Consider the following 13,916-nt stretch of genomic DNA (forward strand, 5'->3'; position numbering starts at 1 on the left):
TAAGCCATCATTGAGCCTCAGATCCTGAAAAATGAGAACGCTACGGGTTTTGGAAAATGGCGCAAAACGTGCGCCACGTTTTTCGGACAAGCTTGTGAATTTTTTTTAACCCCTTAGATACAAGTAAACCTATACATGTTTGGTGTCTATAAACTCGCACCGACCTGAGGCATCATACCCACACATCAGTTTTACCATATAGTGAACACGGTGAATAAAATATCCCAAAAACTATTGTACAATCCCACTTTTTTTGCAATTTTTCCGCACTTGGAATTTTTTTGCCATTTTCCAGTACACTATATGGTAAAACTTATGGTTTCATTTAAAAGTACAGCTCGTCCCGCAAAAAACAAGCCCTCATATGGCAAGATTGATGGAAAAATAAAAAAGTTACGCCTCTCGGAAGAAGGGGAGCAAAAAACAAAAACGCAAAAACGGAAAGTGCCCGGGGGCTGAAGGGGTTAATCAATATTAACGGCACTTGCTCATATTTAGTATTATCTGTTTATTAACTACTTAATAGATAGTATTAATATTCACTAATTATGTTGTTCATATGCAATGACATAGGCACATACATAGATAGTGAATGCCCTATCAATGGTGCTGAGTAGCATAATATAAAGAATCACACCAGAGTTATATGACTCCATATTATTCTTATTATTATTATTAATTTTTATAGCGCCATTTATTCCATGGCGCTTTACATGTGAAAAGTGTATACATAGAAACAAGTACAATAATTATGAACAATAAAAGTCACAGACTGGTACAGGAGGAGAGAGAACCCTGCCCGTGAGGGCTCAGAGTCTTCAGGGGATGGGTGAGGGTACAATAGGTGAGGACAGAGCTGGTTGCGCAGTGGTGTACTGGACTGAGGGTTATTGTCGGTTCTAGGCTTGTCAGAAGAAGTGTGTCTTCAGGTTTCTTTTGAAGCGCTCCATGGTAGCTAAGAGACTGATATGCCAGGGTAGAGCATTCCAGAGTATGGAGGAGGCACGGGATAAATCTTGTATGCGATTGTGGGAAGAAAGGATAAGGGAGTAGTAGAAAAGGAGATCTTGGGAAGATCTGAAGTTGTGTGCAGGTAGGTACCGAGAAAATAGGTCACAGATGTATGGAGGAGACAGGTTGTGAATGCCTTTGTATGTCATGGCTAGTGTTTTGAACTGGAGTCTTTGGGCAATGGGAAGATAGTGAAGGAGTTGACCGAGTGGCAAGGCTGGGGAATATCGGGGGGAAAGGTGGATTAATTGGGCCGCAGCATTTGGGATAGCTTGGAGGGGTACAAGAGTGTTAGAAGGGAGGCCACAGAGCAGCAGGTTGCAGTAGTCGAGATGGGAGATAAGTGAGGGCATGCACTAGTGTTTTTGCTGATTATTGGTTAAAAAAAATGCATGAATCAAGGAGATATTTTTGAGTTGGAGTTGGCAGGAGGTGAAAAGGGCTTGGATGTGTGGAATGGAGCAGAATCGAAGGTTACTCTGAGGCAACGAGCTTGCGAGACTGGGGAGAGTGAGCAGCTATCAACTTTGATGGATAGGCTTGTTGGGGAGGCTGAAAGAGGAGGAAAGATAATTAATTCAGTTTTGTTCATGTTAAGCTTTAGAATTGTGCAGAGAAGAAAGATGAAATAGCAGACAGACATTGTGGGATTTTGGTTAGTTGAAAGGAGATGTGAGGTCCAGAGAGGTAGATCTGCATATCATCAGTGTAGAGGTGATGCTGAAAGCTGTGGAACTCTATGAGCTGTCTCAGGCCAAAAGTGTAGATGGAATAGAGGAAGAGTCCAAGAACAGAACCTTTGGGGACACCAACAGATAGGGGGCAAGATGAGGAAGTCGTGTGAGAGTGGGAGCTGCTGAAAGTTTGGTCTGATAAGTATTAAGAGATCCAAGATAGGGCTAAGTCTGTGATGCCCAGAGATGAGAGAATCTGTAATAAGAGGGAATGGTCCACTGTGGCAAAGGACAGGTCCAGGAGGAGGAAAGAGTAGTGTTGCTTGACTTTGGCAGTTAGTTGGTCATTGGTGACTTTAGTTATGGCAGTTTCAGTGGAATGAAGCAGTTGGAAGCCAGCTTGTAGCTGGTCAAAGTGGGAGCAGGAGGAGAGGTGGGAGGACAGTTCAAGATTGACATGCTCTTCCAGTAGTTTTGAGTAAAAGAGGAGAAGTGATATAGGGCGATAGCTAGACAAAGAGGATGGGTCAAGGGAGGGGTTTTTTAGGATTGACATGATGGAGGCATGTTTAAAGCAAAGCAGCAGTTGTTAGAGATAGGTTGAAAAGATGGGTGAGGGTTGGAATGAGGACTGCGGTGAAGTTGGGGATGAGGTGGAAAAGAAGCGAGTCAAGTGCACAGGTGGTGAGATGTGATCTTAAGAGTAGAGTGGAAAGATTATCTTCTGTCATGATGGAGAAGCTGAATTGGAGGAAGAGGGCTGAGTAGTTATGAAGAGGGGCTGTAGGGATTGTCGGCCAAAGCTTGCTCTGATGTCATCAATCTTTTGCTTGAAGAAAGAGGCAAAGTCTCCAGCTGAGGTACGTGCAGAGGGAGGTGGTGCTGGGGGGTGGAGGAGAGAGTTTAAAGTGTTTAATAGCTGTTTAGGGTTGTGAGACAGGGAGTGTATGAGAGATGAGAAGTAGGTTTGTTTTGCAGCAGTGAGTGTGGACTTGAAATTGAGGTGAGGCATTGTTTGTATGCAATGAAGTGCTCAGTGGAATGAGACCTCTTCTATCACTGCTCAGCAATTCTAGAAGTTCATCTCAGTTCTTTAGTCTGGCTCATGTGCCAAGGTTGCCTGTTGATCGAGTGGGATTTGATATGCATGAGGGGGAAGATGATTCGAGAGCTGCAGAGATTGTGGTGTTATATAAAGTGGCAACAGCACCTGCATCATATAAGGAAGCAATGTCAGCAAGAGGGAGGAGAGACTCAGAGAGCAAACATAAGTCAAGGTGCTTGAAATTTCTGCGAGAATGTGACAGTTTGTGGAGGGAGGGTTGTGTACTTGGAGAAGAGAGGGAGGAGGATGTAAGTAGGTTGTGGTCAGACATGGGGAGAGGTGAGTTAGAGAGGTTAGATAGGAAACAGATTTGAGTGAAGATGAGGTCTAGCGTTTGGCCATATGAACAGATTCCAGTCCATTCTTTTATATGGTTACAGACCCACATGACAATTTACACATGTTGATATATGATGTCAGGGAACGCTTTATCCTATATCTAAATTACTTTATATTACATATAAATGTGGCAAGTTTCTGCTTTAAACTGAAGTACAAATTGGGTAAATGGGTATATGAAGACATTCCCCACCATTTTACTTATTTTATGGTAGAAAAAAGTTGGAAAAAACTGTATTACTGTGTTATTGTATTATATCTAATAGTGTGTTGCAATGCTTTTTCTAGTGAATGGAGGTTGGTCCACATGGACAGAGTGGTCTTCATGCAGTAATCGATGTGGCAAAGGTTACCAGAAGCGTACAAGAATGTGTACAAATCCTGCCCCACTTAATGGAGGATCTGTCTGTGATGGCCAAAGTGTCCAGAAGATGAGCTGTACTACTCTCTGCCCAGGTAAAGGTGATGTGACATTGAAACCAAACCCCATCTGTGTGGTTAGAAAGGTCCTGCTGGTCATTAATCAGCGTAATGCGGCAATACCGAGCACCCTAAATGGAATAGTACAGTACAAAAACTAATCCTACACCATTTTTGGTCAATTTTTAATTTCAATTACCCCCTTTAAGTATATTCCCCCTTATTAGTTTATCAAATTTTCCATCTTTATTTTTTTTTTTCGCCTTCAGAGGATGGTGAATGGACAACATGGAGCAAATGGTCAACCTGTGGGACAGAGTGCACGCATTGGCGCCGTAGAGATTGTGCCAACCCTCCACCAAGAAATGGAGGGAAAGACTGTGATGGCCCTGTATTACAGTCAAAGAACTGCACTGATGGATTATGTATGCAAAGTAAGGACAAGACTGCATGACTGCTAAATACTAGCTGAGTGACTTGTTTATTCCTTGTTAATACCATAGATCCTTATTAATCCCTGGATTTTTAGTTTTCCTACTCTAAAATCCTTTTGTGTATCTCTGCCTAAGCTAGGAGTCATTCTAAATATGTTTTACATTAGCCCAATATAACTAAAAGGCATTTTTCCCTCTCAGTTTGGTGTAATATAAGATGAAATAAAGTTGTTTTATTCCAGTACTTTCTTTTCTTAGTCTTAAAAGGGTTATTCAGGACTTTTGTATTTTTCTATTATGGGGTAAGAACTTACAACCATGTAGTTGCTAACTATAGTCCTGTTGTGCCGATCTCTGCCCACTCAGAATGGTCACAAACGGCTAGTGCCGGTGATTCTGTTGCTTCGTTTGACCTCAGGTCAACAGAGCTGCTCTTCCTTTTCTGATCTGCTCTGTCGTCGAGGCATCATTGCCCACATCATGGTGATTACAGACGGCTCTCCATAGTTAAGGGAAGAAGGAGAAGCTGCTCTGTTCACATGACATCATGAGGAGCCTTAAAGTCACCGACAGGAGGGATACATGACCACTTTGAGCTGGCAGAGATCTGTGCTGGGCAGACCAAGCAGGTAGTTAGTAACTTCTTGTTTGTACGTTCTTAGCACCATTAGAAAAAATACAAAAGTCCTACATTACGCCTCTAAGTCTGAATGGTTTTTGCTCAGTCTTTCTGAGAGGAAAACATAAAGTGAACGCACACATTGTAACACTGTCACTAGGTGAATTTTGGGACATACATATACAGCAGCACTGATTATTATCTTAATATATCCTTATATTGGTTGGAACTCCTGTCCCTGCACACTAACCCTTCCCAGGGTGGGCTTATCTCACACTTAACTATTTCTGCCCCTGCATTCTGTAGCTGACAGAACTGTCTTAACAACCATTTATATACATTGTAACCCTTTCAGCTAGCATATATCTTGCATTACAGTAAGGGGTACTTTGCACGTTGCGATATCGCTACTGCGATGTCGTCGGGGTCAAATCGAAAGTGACGCACATCCGGCGCCAGTAACGACGTTGCAACGTGTCAAGCCTAGATGCACCGATAAACGATCGCAAAAGCGTTGTAATTCGTAAATCGTTGATCTGTGTAGTGTTGGTCATTTTTATAATTTCGCTGCAGCAACAGGTACGATTTTGTTCCTCGTTCCTGCGGCAGCACACATCGCTGTGTATGAAGCCGCAGGAGCGAGGAACTTCTCCTTACCTGCCTCCACCGGCTATGCGGAAGGAAGGAGGTGGGCGGGATGTTTACGTCCCGCTCATCTCCGCCCCTCCGCTTCTATTGGCTGCCTGCCGTGTGACGTCGCTGTGACGCCGCATGACCCGCCCCCTTAGGAAGGAGATGGTTTGCCGGCCAGAGCGATGTCGCAGGGCAGGTAAGTTCGTGTGAAGCTGCCATAGCGATAATGTTCGCTACGGCAGCTATCACAAGATATCGCATGTGCGACGGGGCAGGTACTATTGCGCTCGGCATCGCTATCATCGGCTAGCGATGTCGCAGCGTGCAAAGTACCCCTTAGAGTTGAGCGAATACCTAACTATTCGTACTCGCTGTATTCATCATAACGAGTACTGTCTACTACTCGTGTATTAATTCCGAATAGCATGTGCAATGCAAGTCAATGGGGAAAAATTTGCAAAGTAATGAGTAACCCGAATGCTGTACTAAAGTAGCAAACAGGGTGGAATTCGCGTTACTCATTACATTGCAAGTTTTTCATCATTGACTTACATTGCACATGCTATTCGGAATGAATATGCGAGTAGTAGATGTGGCGCCCTGGACAAGCCAGGGGCCACAGAGCACAACACCCTACACACCCCACACTCACCGCAGGCACACCGAAGTCAGACAAAAACCCTTGTTGCCTTCCTCCAGGGGCTGATGTTCACACCAGGGGGTGGGCCAGGCGGTTGGTCCCGCCCACCAAGGAGTTCACAGTCATGGAGGCGGGAAAAGAGCTCAGATAAGTTTTGACAGTGAAAGTGGAAGGAGGAAAGTGTAGTAGTGGAGCAACTGACTGACAGCGTCCGGGTGTGTGGCCCGGGCGAGACAGCAAGGTTGGCAGACGGTGGTGACCGTCTGCAGGAGTGGCCTATCAGAGTTACCGTAAGGACCGTGGACGGGCGGTACCGGACCAGTACACGAAGAGAAGTCAGCACCATCTGGCAGGGGCTTACAGACCCCGGCAAGGCTAGGAGTCGCCGTGAATTTGCCGAATCCATTAGTGAAGGGGACCTCCTGGGTTTCCAAACAGCCAAGTCCCGACAGAAGGCAACAGTCCAACCAGAATAGGGAGACACCGCCACCGCCAAGGCAACCGTTTCTCAGGGCCAGAGCCTGCGGGCAAGAAAGGGCTCCTCCAGCCCACATCCAAGCTGGGGAGCGGGCTACCGGTGGGAACCCATCGGAACTATCAACCGTACATAGGTGCAGGGAAAGGCAGTCACCATCAACCTGCCGGGAGAAAACAACACCACAGCCGTCTGTGGGACCCGTCCATCCAGCCGAGTGTTTTACCGAGAACTGTGTCTTCATCTCTGGGCTGAGTGAGTACCACCGTGCCGTGCGGCACAGTGCTGCCCCTGCGACCCTGCACCTCACCAGGCCCCGTAACCCGCCTGCCATCCATCCCTACCCCATCACCGGGCCCCGGGACAACCAACCCCCTACCCACGGAGGGGAGAACTAACAACAAAGCTGCTCCCTGTCACCGCTCCCGGGATCCCCGTCCAGAGCAGCAGTGGTGTCACTAATATCACCACAACCGTGGGTGGCGTCACGGACAATAAATCCCCACAATCAATCCCCTTTTCACTCACGGGCGAGGAACGCCACTCGAGTCCCCGGGATCCGGCCCACCACTCGAGCCACCACCGAGCAGCGGCCGTACCCGAGCAGTGGGAGAGCGCAGCGTCCCCTCCTCCGCCCGCGACATAGACAGTACTCGTTATGAGTATAGCAAGTACGAATAGTTAGGTACTCGCTCGACTGTAATTACAGTCACATACAGTGACTGCAAACTTGTATCTTTGGACCCGACAACCCCTTTAAGGATCTTTTATGCTATTGGACACCCATAGTTTAATCAATTCAGGACCCTAAATAAAATAAAAACAGTATATGCTCACCTTGCTCACTCACCTTCCATAGTTGTTCCTGTGATGTCTGTGCCACTGTTTCCGGAGACTGACGTGCCTGACGCAACTTTGTTGTTGTTGCCAATAAGCAGCAGCTCATCAGCTTCAGCTTTCAAATATCTCATCATGGCTGGCTTCCATTCTGAAATTATAGTAATGGCTGCAGCTGGCGAGTGGCCACTCATTGGCTGCAGCTTGCACAACATATTAATACCATATCACTTTCCAGGAACAACAGCATTGACATTGCGGAGACAGCATTATTCAGGAGGTGAGTATACACTGTTTTTATTTTATATGAGATTGAATAGATTAAACTAGACAGACTTGATTTACTGGGGTTGTGTAGTAATGGACAACCCCTTTAAAGAGGTTGTCCAATCAAAAACAGCTGTCACCCATCCACAGGATAAGTGATAACTTGTTGATCCATGGGTGTCCAACCACTGGGATCTGACCCGTTCGACAAAGTGGAAAATTTTGTCCCTGCTAGAATGGAGCAGCAGTAGGTATGCTCAGCCATTGCTTCATTCTATCCTGTGGTGCTGACAAGCACTGCAATTGACTTTCTCCAATAGCCCCATAGGGAATGCATGGAGCAGAGGAAGGACATCCAGCCTGTCGCAACAGTTTGTAACGGGGATGAATGTTTCCCGATCTGGATATTGGCTTGTGTCCCTGCAGTGGAACTCCCACTGATCAGCAAGTTACCCCTTACGCTCAAGATCCGTGATAACTTATTTTCACTTGACAACCACTTATACTTTATAGCCTTCTAGGGAATTTGACACCATGTATCAGAACAATAGAGCCCTAACCAACCACAGTAAGGATATAATAACTCATTATCATTGAATTTTGGATCTGGTAATATTTTACCCACATTGAACACATGTACATGGACTAAAATCTTGGATATGCTATGAATGTCTTATCAGCATTGGTCCGACCACTGTGATGCTGCTCTACAATGAAGTGGAAGGAGAACTATAAACACGCTTTGTCTATGAAAGACTGCATAATCAGTCATTGACTATAAGGCTGGGGCTAAATGGTGAACTTGGCTGCAATACAGGTCCTGTGGTCAAAGGTGTCTCTGTGCCGTAGCATAATGCACAGAAAGGGGTCACAATGAAACCTACAAGGTACTAAGGTTGTGACAAGCAAGTAAGAAAACATTGAACTTGTTCTGACTTTTTTCCACTTGCTTGTCTTATTAATGTTACCCCATTGACTCTCATTATGCTGTGATCTACACAGAGGAATCTCTGGCTTCTTGTCCTGTGTCATAGCCAACATCACATCTTGCCTCAGCCTAAAGGGTTCAATCATCTAGCATTTGGAAAAAGCTACACTTCCGCACACAGAAGACAAAATCTCATGTAGTATAATACTACTGCCATACTTTATTCTGCGAGAGACTGCCAACCGGGCACTGATGGCACACCCTAGTCATCTCGTGAAACAATCCCTGTAATGAGAAATGATAAAATCTACTTCCAGTCTTCAAACCTTTCTCCAAGTTGATTTTCCCCAGGAGTGTCTGGTAGTGTTTGATGAATGTAATAAAAGACATACTGTAAGGGGAGACTATTTATGGAAATGTATTATGTATTTTCTAGGTTTGCCTGTTTCTTTGAATGCATTTACATGACATGAGAGAAAGAGCGCTTCCCATTACCATTATTCTTTCATAAAACCCTGTAACACAGAATTCCATAATGAAAAACCCAGTTGAATTTCGGCACGCTTAGCCCTAGGGTGTTTCCAGTTCCTTAGCGTCTGGGTTTAATGGTAATATTTTAATGGTTTGCTATATACAAGTCAGGAACGTATAATCTTGCTCTATGATCCATCACTGCTGAGAAGATTGATTTGTCATGCTTTATAGCTCTGTCTGAAACTAACAAGTTGCTTCGCTCTTTCTCTGTCTTTCTTTTTTTTTCCTCCTCTCTATTTCTTGGCTCTGTCATTAGTTTTGTCACTTTTATATAATAAGTTCAGCATTTCATATTTACTCGGTTCCTGAAGGGGGTAACAGTAATCATCAAGAATAGGTTATAGGAGATTGCACGCACTGTTGTGTACAGATTAAAGGACAGAGTGCCGCTATTAATGCCATGCTTGCGGGGTGGTGTGTACTGACATTTCTTTCTGTGTACTCTATTACTTTTCATAAAATCAGGGTTACTGATTTGAAAAATGATAAATAAATGTTTTTTAAATCCATTTTCTGTCGAAAGGAGCTTTGGGGGGTAATGTTTTCCTTTTAGAAACCATCAGGTTGAGTAGAACGTGTTGTTTCTCCTGGTGGACAGCTAAATTGCAGATCTAAAGAAAGGAGAAATGTGAAAAAGGGAGCAATTCACATCTGCATTTTTGCAGTGTTTTGGCTTTTTTTTTGCTTTTGTTTTTTTTTTAAATTATGGATCAATAGATGAATCCATAATTGGATGGATCCCAAGGACTTCAAACTAGGACCAAATGCATTAGCCTTGATTATGATCAGAAAACGGGGTTCTTCCCAACATTGAAAGATATCACCAAACAATAGAATAAATGATATCGTGTGCATCTGTGGGGATATCAAGGATGGAAGGATAACGAGACTTGGAAATGGCCCCTCTGAAAATGCCTCCAAGTGCTGTCAGTCCAATAAAAATGAATGTAGCAGTGGTGCACATGAGGTGGCATGGATTGCAGAACCCTCTTCTTGGTATAAGTGGTAAACAAGCATTTGGACCCCCATTGATATGTTTTGGATTGGTGAAAACTTTTAATGTAGAGAATAACCCCTACAAGAATCTCTGCTTAGAGTGTTTGCCTAGTAGAAGCTCTCAACATACAGCATACAGTGTATCCTACTGTACCAACATACAGCGGACTACATTGTCCATTGGATTAAAGATTTCTGGCACACAAGAGAATTACGAGGTAAATGGAAATTTTGTTTATAACTTTTTATTCTGCAAAAAGGGTCAATCAAATGCCAACGTTTCAGTTCACATCTGTGCCTTTCTAAAGGCATATATCATATATGCCGCTAGACAGCTAGCCCACTGGACACAGTCCTATTTACACCCCGCTGTTTTTCCAGGCACCATTTACTTATCTACACTGGTCTCTTATGACTCACCTCTACCTCCTTCCATCCTCTGGTATTTATGATTGTAATTTGTATTCTGCTGAGTATCTATACTCATATCTACCTGCCCCATGATATATGCCTTGAGAAAGGCTCAGATGTGAGCCGAGACGTTGGCATTTGGTTGACCCTTTTTGCAGAATAAAAAATTATAAACAAAATTTCCATTTATCTCGTACTTCCCTTGTGTGCCAGAAATCTTTAATACAATTGTCCTATTTTTTCTGGGCACCAGTATTTTTATGGTAGCAGCAGAGCTTCATTTTTCAGTGTACATTGTCCATTGCGTCCTATTGTACTGCTAGTATACTGACATGATAACTGATAAATCTAATAGATATAAGAGTGGAAACAGCAGCAGTACATATGAAGTATAATGCTCAACCATGTCACAGTGTGTTTTTGTGTGTAAGTCTGTAGTCATGATGCACGTTTCGCATGCACGTTTCTCAGGAGGCTGTATTGCCCATAGGGTCTGACTGTACTCCTGGCGTACTGGCAAATAGTGGGCTGTATTGCCCATAGGATCCTATTGTACTTCTAGTGTCTTGACATACAGTGGCCTACATTGCCCATAGTGTCCTATTGTATTCCTGATGTACTGATATATAGTGGGCTGTATTACCCATAGCGTCCTATTGCACTCATAGTGTACTGCCATATAGTGGGCTGTAGTGCCATTATGACCTATTGTACTCGTAATGTACTGACATACAATGGGCAACATTGACCCTAGGCTCCTATTGCACTCCTGATGTACTGACATACAGTGGGCTACATTGTTCATGGGGTCTTATTATACTCTTAGTATACTAACATATAGTGGGCAGTATTGCCCATAGGGTCCTATTGTACTCCTGATGTACTGACATACAGTGCGCAACATTGAGCATAGGGTCCTATTGTACTCTTAGGCTATGTGCACACGTTGATTTTTTTTTCTGCGCGGAAAAAAACGCACCCTCTGGCAGAGGGGAGAATTGTAAACAATGCTTTTTGAGAAAAACGCATCGAAAACGCATGCGTTTTTCATGCGTTTTCCATGCGTTTTTTTAGGTGCGTTTTTTAAGACTTGTCAGTGTTAATAAAGTTGGTTGAACACAGACCTTTTGGAAAAAAAAACCTGTGATGTTATTTCCTTCTCCACATTCTGTTTGGATAAATGGGAGGGCTTGGAATGGAAGGAGCACCATTTGAATTTTGGAAAAGTTGAAATAAACTTCGCGCACCATGTCACATTAGCAGGGCCCCTTGGGTACCTATACGTCAGAAAACCCCCACAAGTGACCCCATTTTGGAATCTGCACCCCTCAAGGATTTTATTCAGGAGTATATTTAGCATTTTAAATCCACAGCTACTTCACCCAAAATGTTGCTGTAGCAACAATATTCTCACTTTTAGGCTATGTGGCCATGATCCAGTGACACGGCGTCTAGTACACAGTGTCAGCCTTCCTGCAGAGATGTGAGTGTTGTCCACGGGAGAACTCAGCTGCCCATGCCCACGATTTGGTTTCAGGCTGCTGTGGACTTTAGTTCTATTCTACCTGTAGAGAGCACTCTCGTTTCCACAGCATAAATTGACATGCTGAGGCTCGGGAAGCCACGCCACCGGACAGTTTATGCTGCGGAGAAAAGAAGCACAGTGGGCATGGGATCTCCAAAAATCCTTCCACTGTGCTTCTTCTGCACAACGCAGCATTATGGACGCAAGGAAAACACTCAGCGCCCAAACCACTGCAAAACCTGATTGTGGGCACACAGCCAAAAAAGCGTCAATGGATGAATGGATGTCAAATATATATAACGTCCCACCCCCGCCTGCATATTCTAAGATGGCACCTTTAGTACCTTTCATGTGGCACTAAAGGGTGCCTAGCTTAGTATTTATCCAAAAAAAAAATGAAAAAAATGGCGTGGAGTCCCCCCTATTTTTGATAGCCAGTCAGGGTAAAGCAGACAGCTGTAGCCTGCAAACCACAGCTGGCAGCTTCATCTTGGCTGGTGATCAATTTGGAGGGCTCCCCAGGCTTTTTTTTTTATTTATAAATAAAGAATTAAAAAAAAAATTAACGTGGGGTCCCCCCCAAATTAGATCACCAGCCAAGGTGAAGCTGACAGCTGGGGTCTGGTATTCTCAGGGTGGGAAGAGCCATGGTTATTGGACTCTTCCCAGCCTAAAAATAGCAGGCCACAGCCGCCCCAGAAGTGGCGCATCCATTAGATGCGCCAATCCTGGCGCTTCGCCCCAACTCATCCCGCGCCCTGGTGCGTTGGCAAACGGGGTAATAAATGGGGTTGATACCAGATGTGTAATGTCACCTGGCATCAAGCCCAGAAATTAGTGATGTCACGGCGTCTATCAGATACCAGACATAACTAATTGACAGTAAACAAAAGCAAAAAAAATGACAAAAAAAAAATTATTAGAAAAAACACTCCCCAAATCATTCCCTCGTTCACCAATTTAATCAAAAAATTTGAAAAAAATGGGTCCGCAGAAATCCATTTGGACGTCCCACGTCGGCTCTGGACCTTCTAGAATATGGGGGCACGTTCAGGGAACGTATCCTCCATTTTCTAGGAGGGCAGACCCTCCATTTGAGGAGAGTGGGTGCCAAAAATCTGCACCCACTCTCCCCGGGTCACAGCTGCAGAGTGCGAGCAGCCAGCACAGCTCTCTGAACACAGCGCTGGCTGTCAGCTGCTCTGCTCATGTGACCGCACTGACCGGCGTCTGCTGTGAAGGAGGAGGGGGCCGCGGGGGATCAGCGGTGCGACGGGACAGGTAAGGGTGAATAGGGGGTGACCTGGCAGGGCCTGGGGGGCATTTTTCTGTCGCATGTCTCAAGGCACATGCGACAGAAATCATAGGAGTAGGTTGCGGCCGGTGCGCTGCTGTGCGCGTGGCCATGTTGGATTTTTGGGAGCGGGGTCGGGGGTCGGGGCGGGCACTTTGGCGACACCGGGGGCTTTCCAGGACTTTGCCAGGAAGTGAGGTCAACAGGAAACCTCTTGACCTCACTTCCAGGTAAATGCCTGCGTTCTGGCATGCCGACAAAGCCCGCGGACCGCAACAAAAAAGCAGCTCACTGCGGTGTAGCTGCGTTCTGACCCACATCATTGATTCAATGGGGGAGAGAACGCAGCTACACCGCACAAAAGAAGTGACATGCTGCTTTTCTTTCCGCACCGATTTTTGGCATCCAAAACGCTGCGTTTAGAAACGCAGCGTGTGCACTGATTTTTTGGCTTTCTCATACACTTTGCTGGGAAATCTGAACGCATGCAATTTGCCACTGAAACCCTGCGGTTCTAAACGCAGCGTTTCCGCGGTAAAAAACGCAACGTGTGCACACAGCCTTAGGGTACTGACCTATAGTGGGCTGTAGTGCCCATAGGGTCTTATTGTACTCATGAAGTACTGACATACAGTGTGCAATATTGACCATACGGTCCTATTGTACTCCTAGTGTACTGATATATAGTGTGCTGTATTGTCCATAGGGTCCTATTTTACTCCTAGTGTACTGACATACAGGGGGCTACATTGCCCATAGGATCTTTTTTTACTC

At 44.9% G+C, this 13,916-nt stretch overlaps 1 protein-coding gene across 3 annotated transcripts in view; it reads left to right on the forward strand.

Moving 5' to 3' along the window:
- Positions 1-13,916, forward strand: part of UNC5C (unc-5 netrin receptor C) — a 556,745-nt gene that overhangs the window by 433,696 nt on the left and 109,133 nt on the right. For all 3 annotated transcript variants that reach the window (XM_075350956.1, XM_075350967.1, XM_075350963.1), the window contains 2 exons: positions 3,418-3,585; positions 3,819-3,983. In XM_075350956.1, coding sequence (XP_075207071.1) covers positions 3,418-3,585; positions 3,819-3,983 — 333 coding nt within the window. The remainder of the gene's footprint in view (positions 1-3,417; positions 3,586-3,818; positions 3,984-13,916) is intronic.

This window comes from Anomaloglossus baeobatrachus, chromosome 1 (assembly GCF_048569485.1).
Source record: "Anomaloglossus baeobatrachus isolate aAnoBae1 chromosome 1, aAnoBae1.hap1, whole genome shotgun sequence".
NCBI lineage: Eukaryota > Metazoa > Chordata > Amphibia > Anura > Aromobatidae > Anomaloglossus > Anomaloglossus baeobatrachus.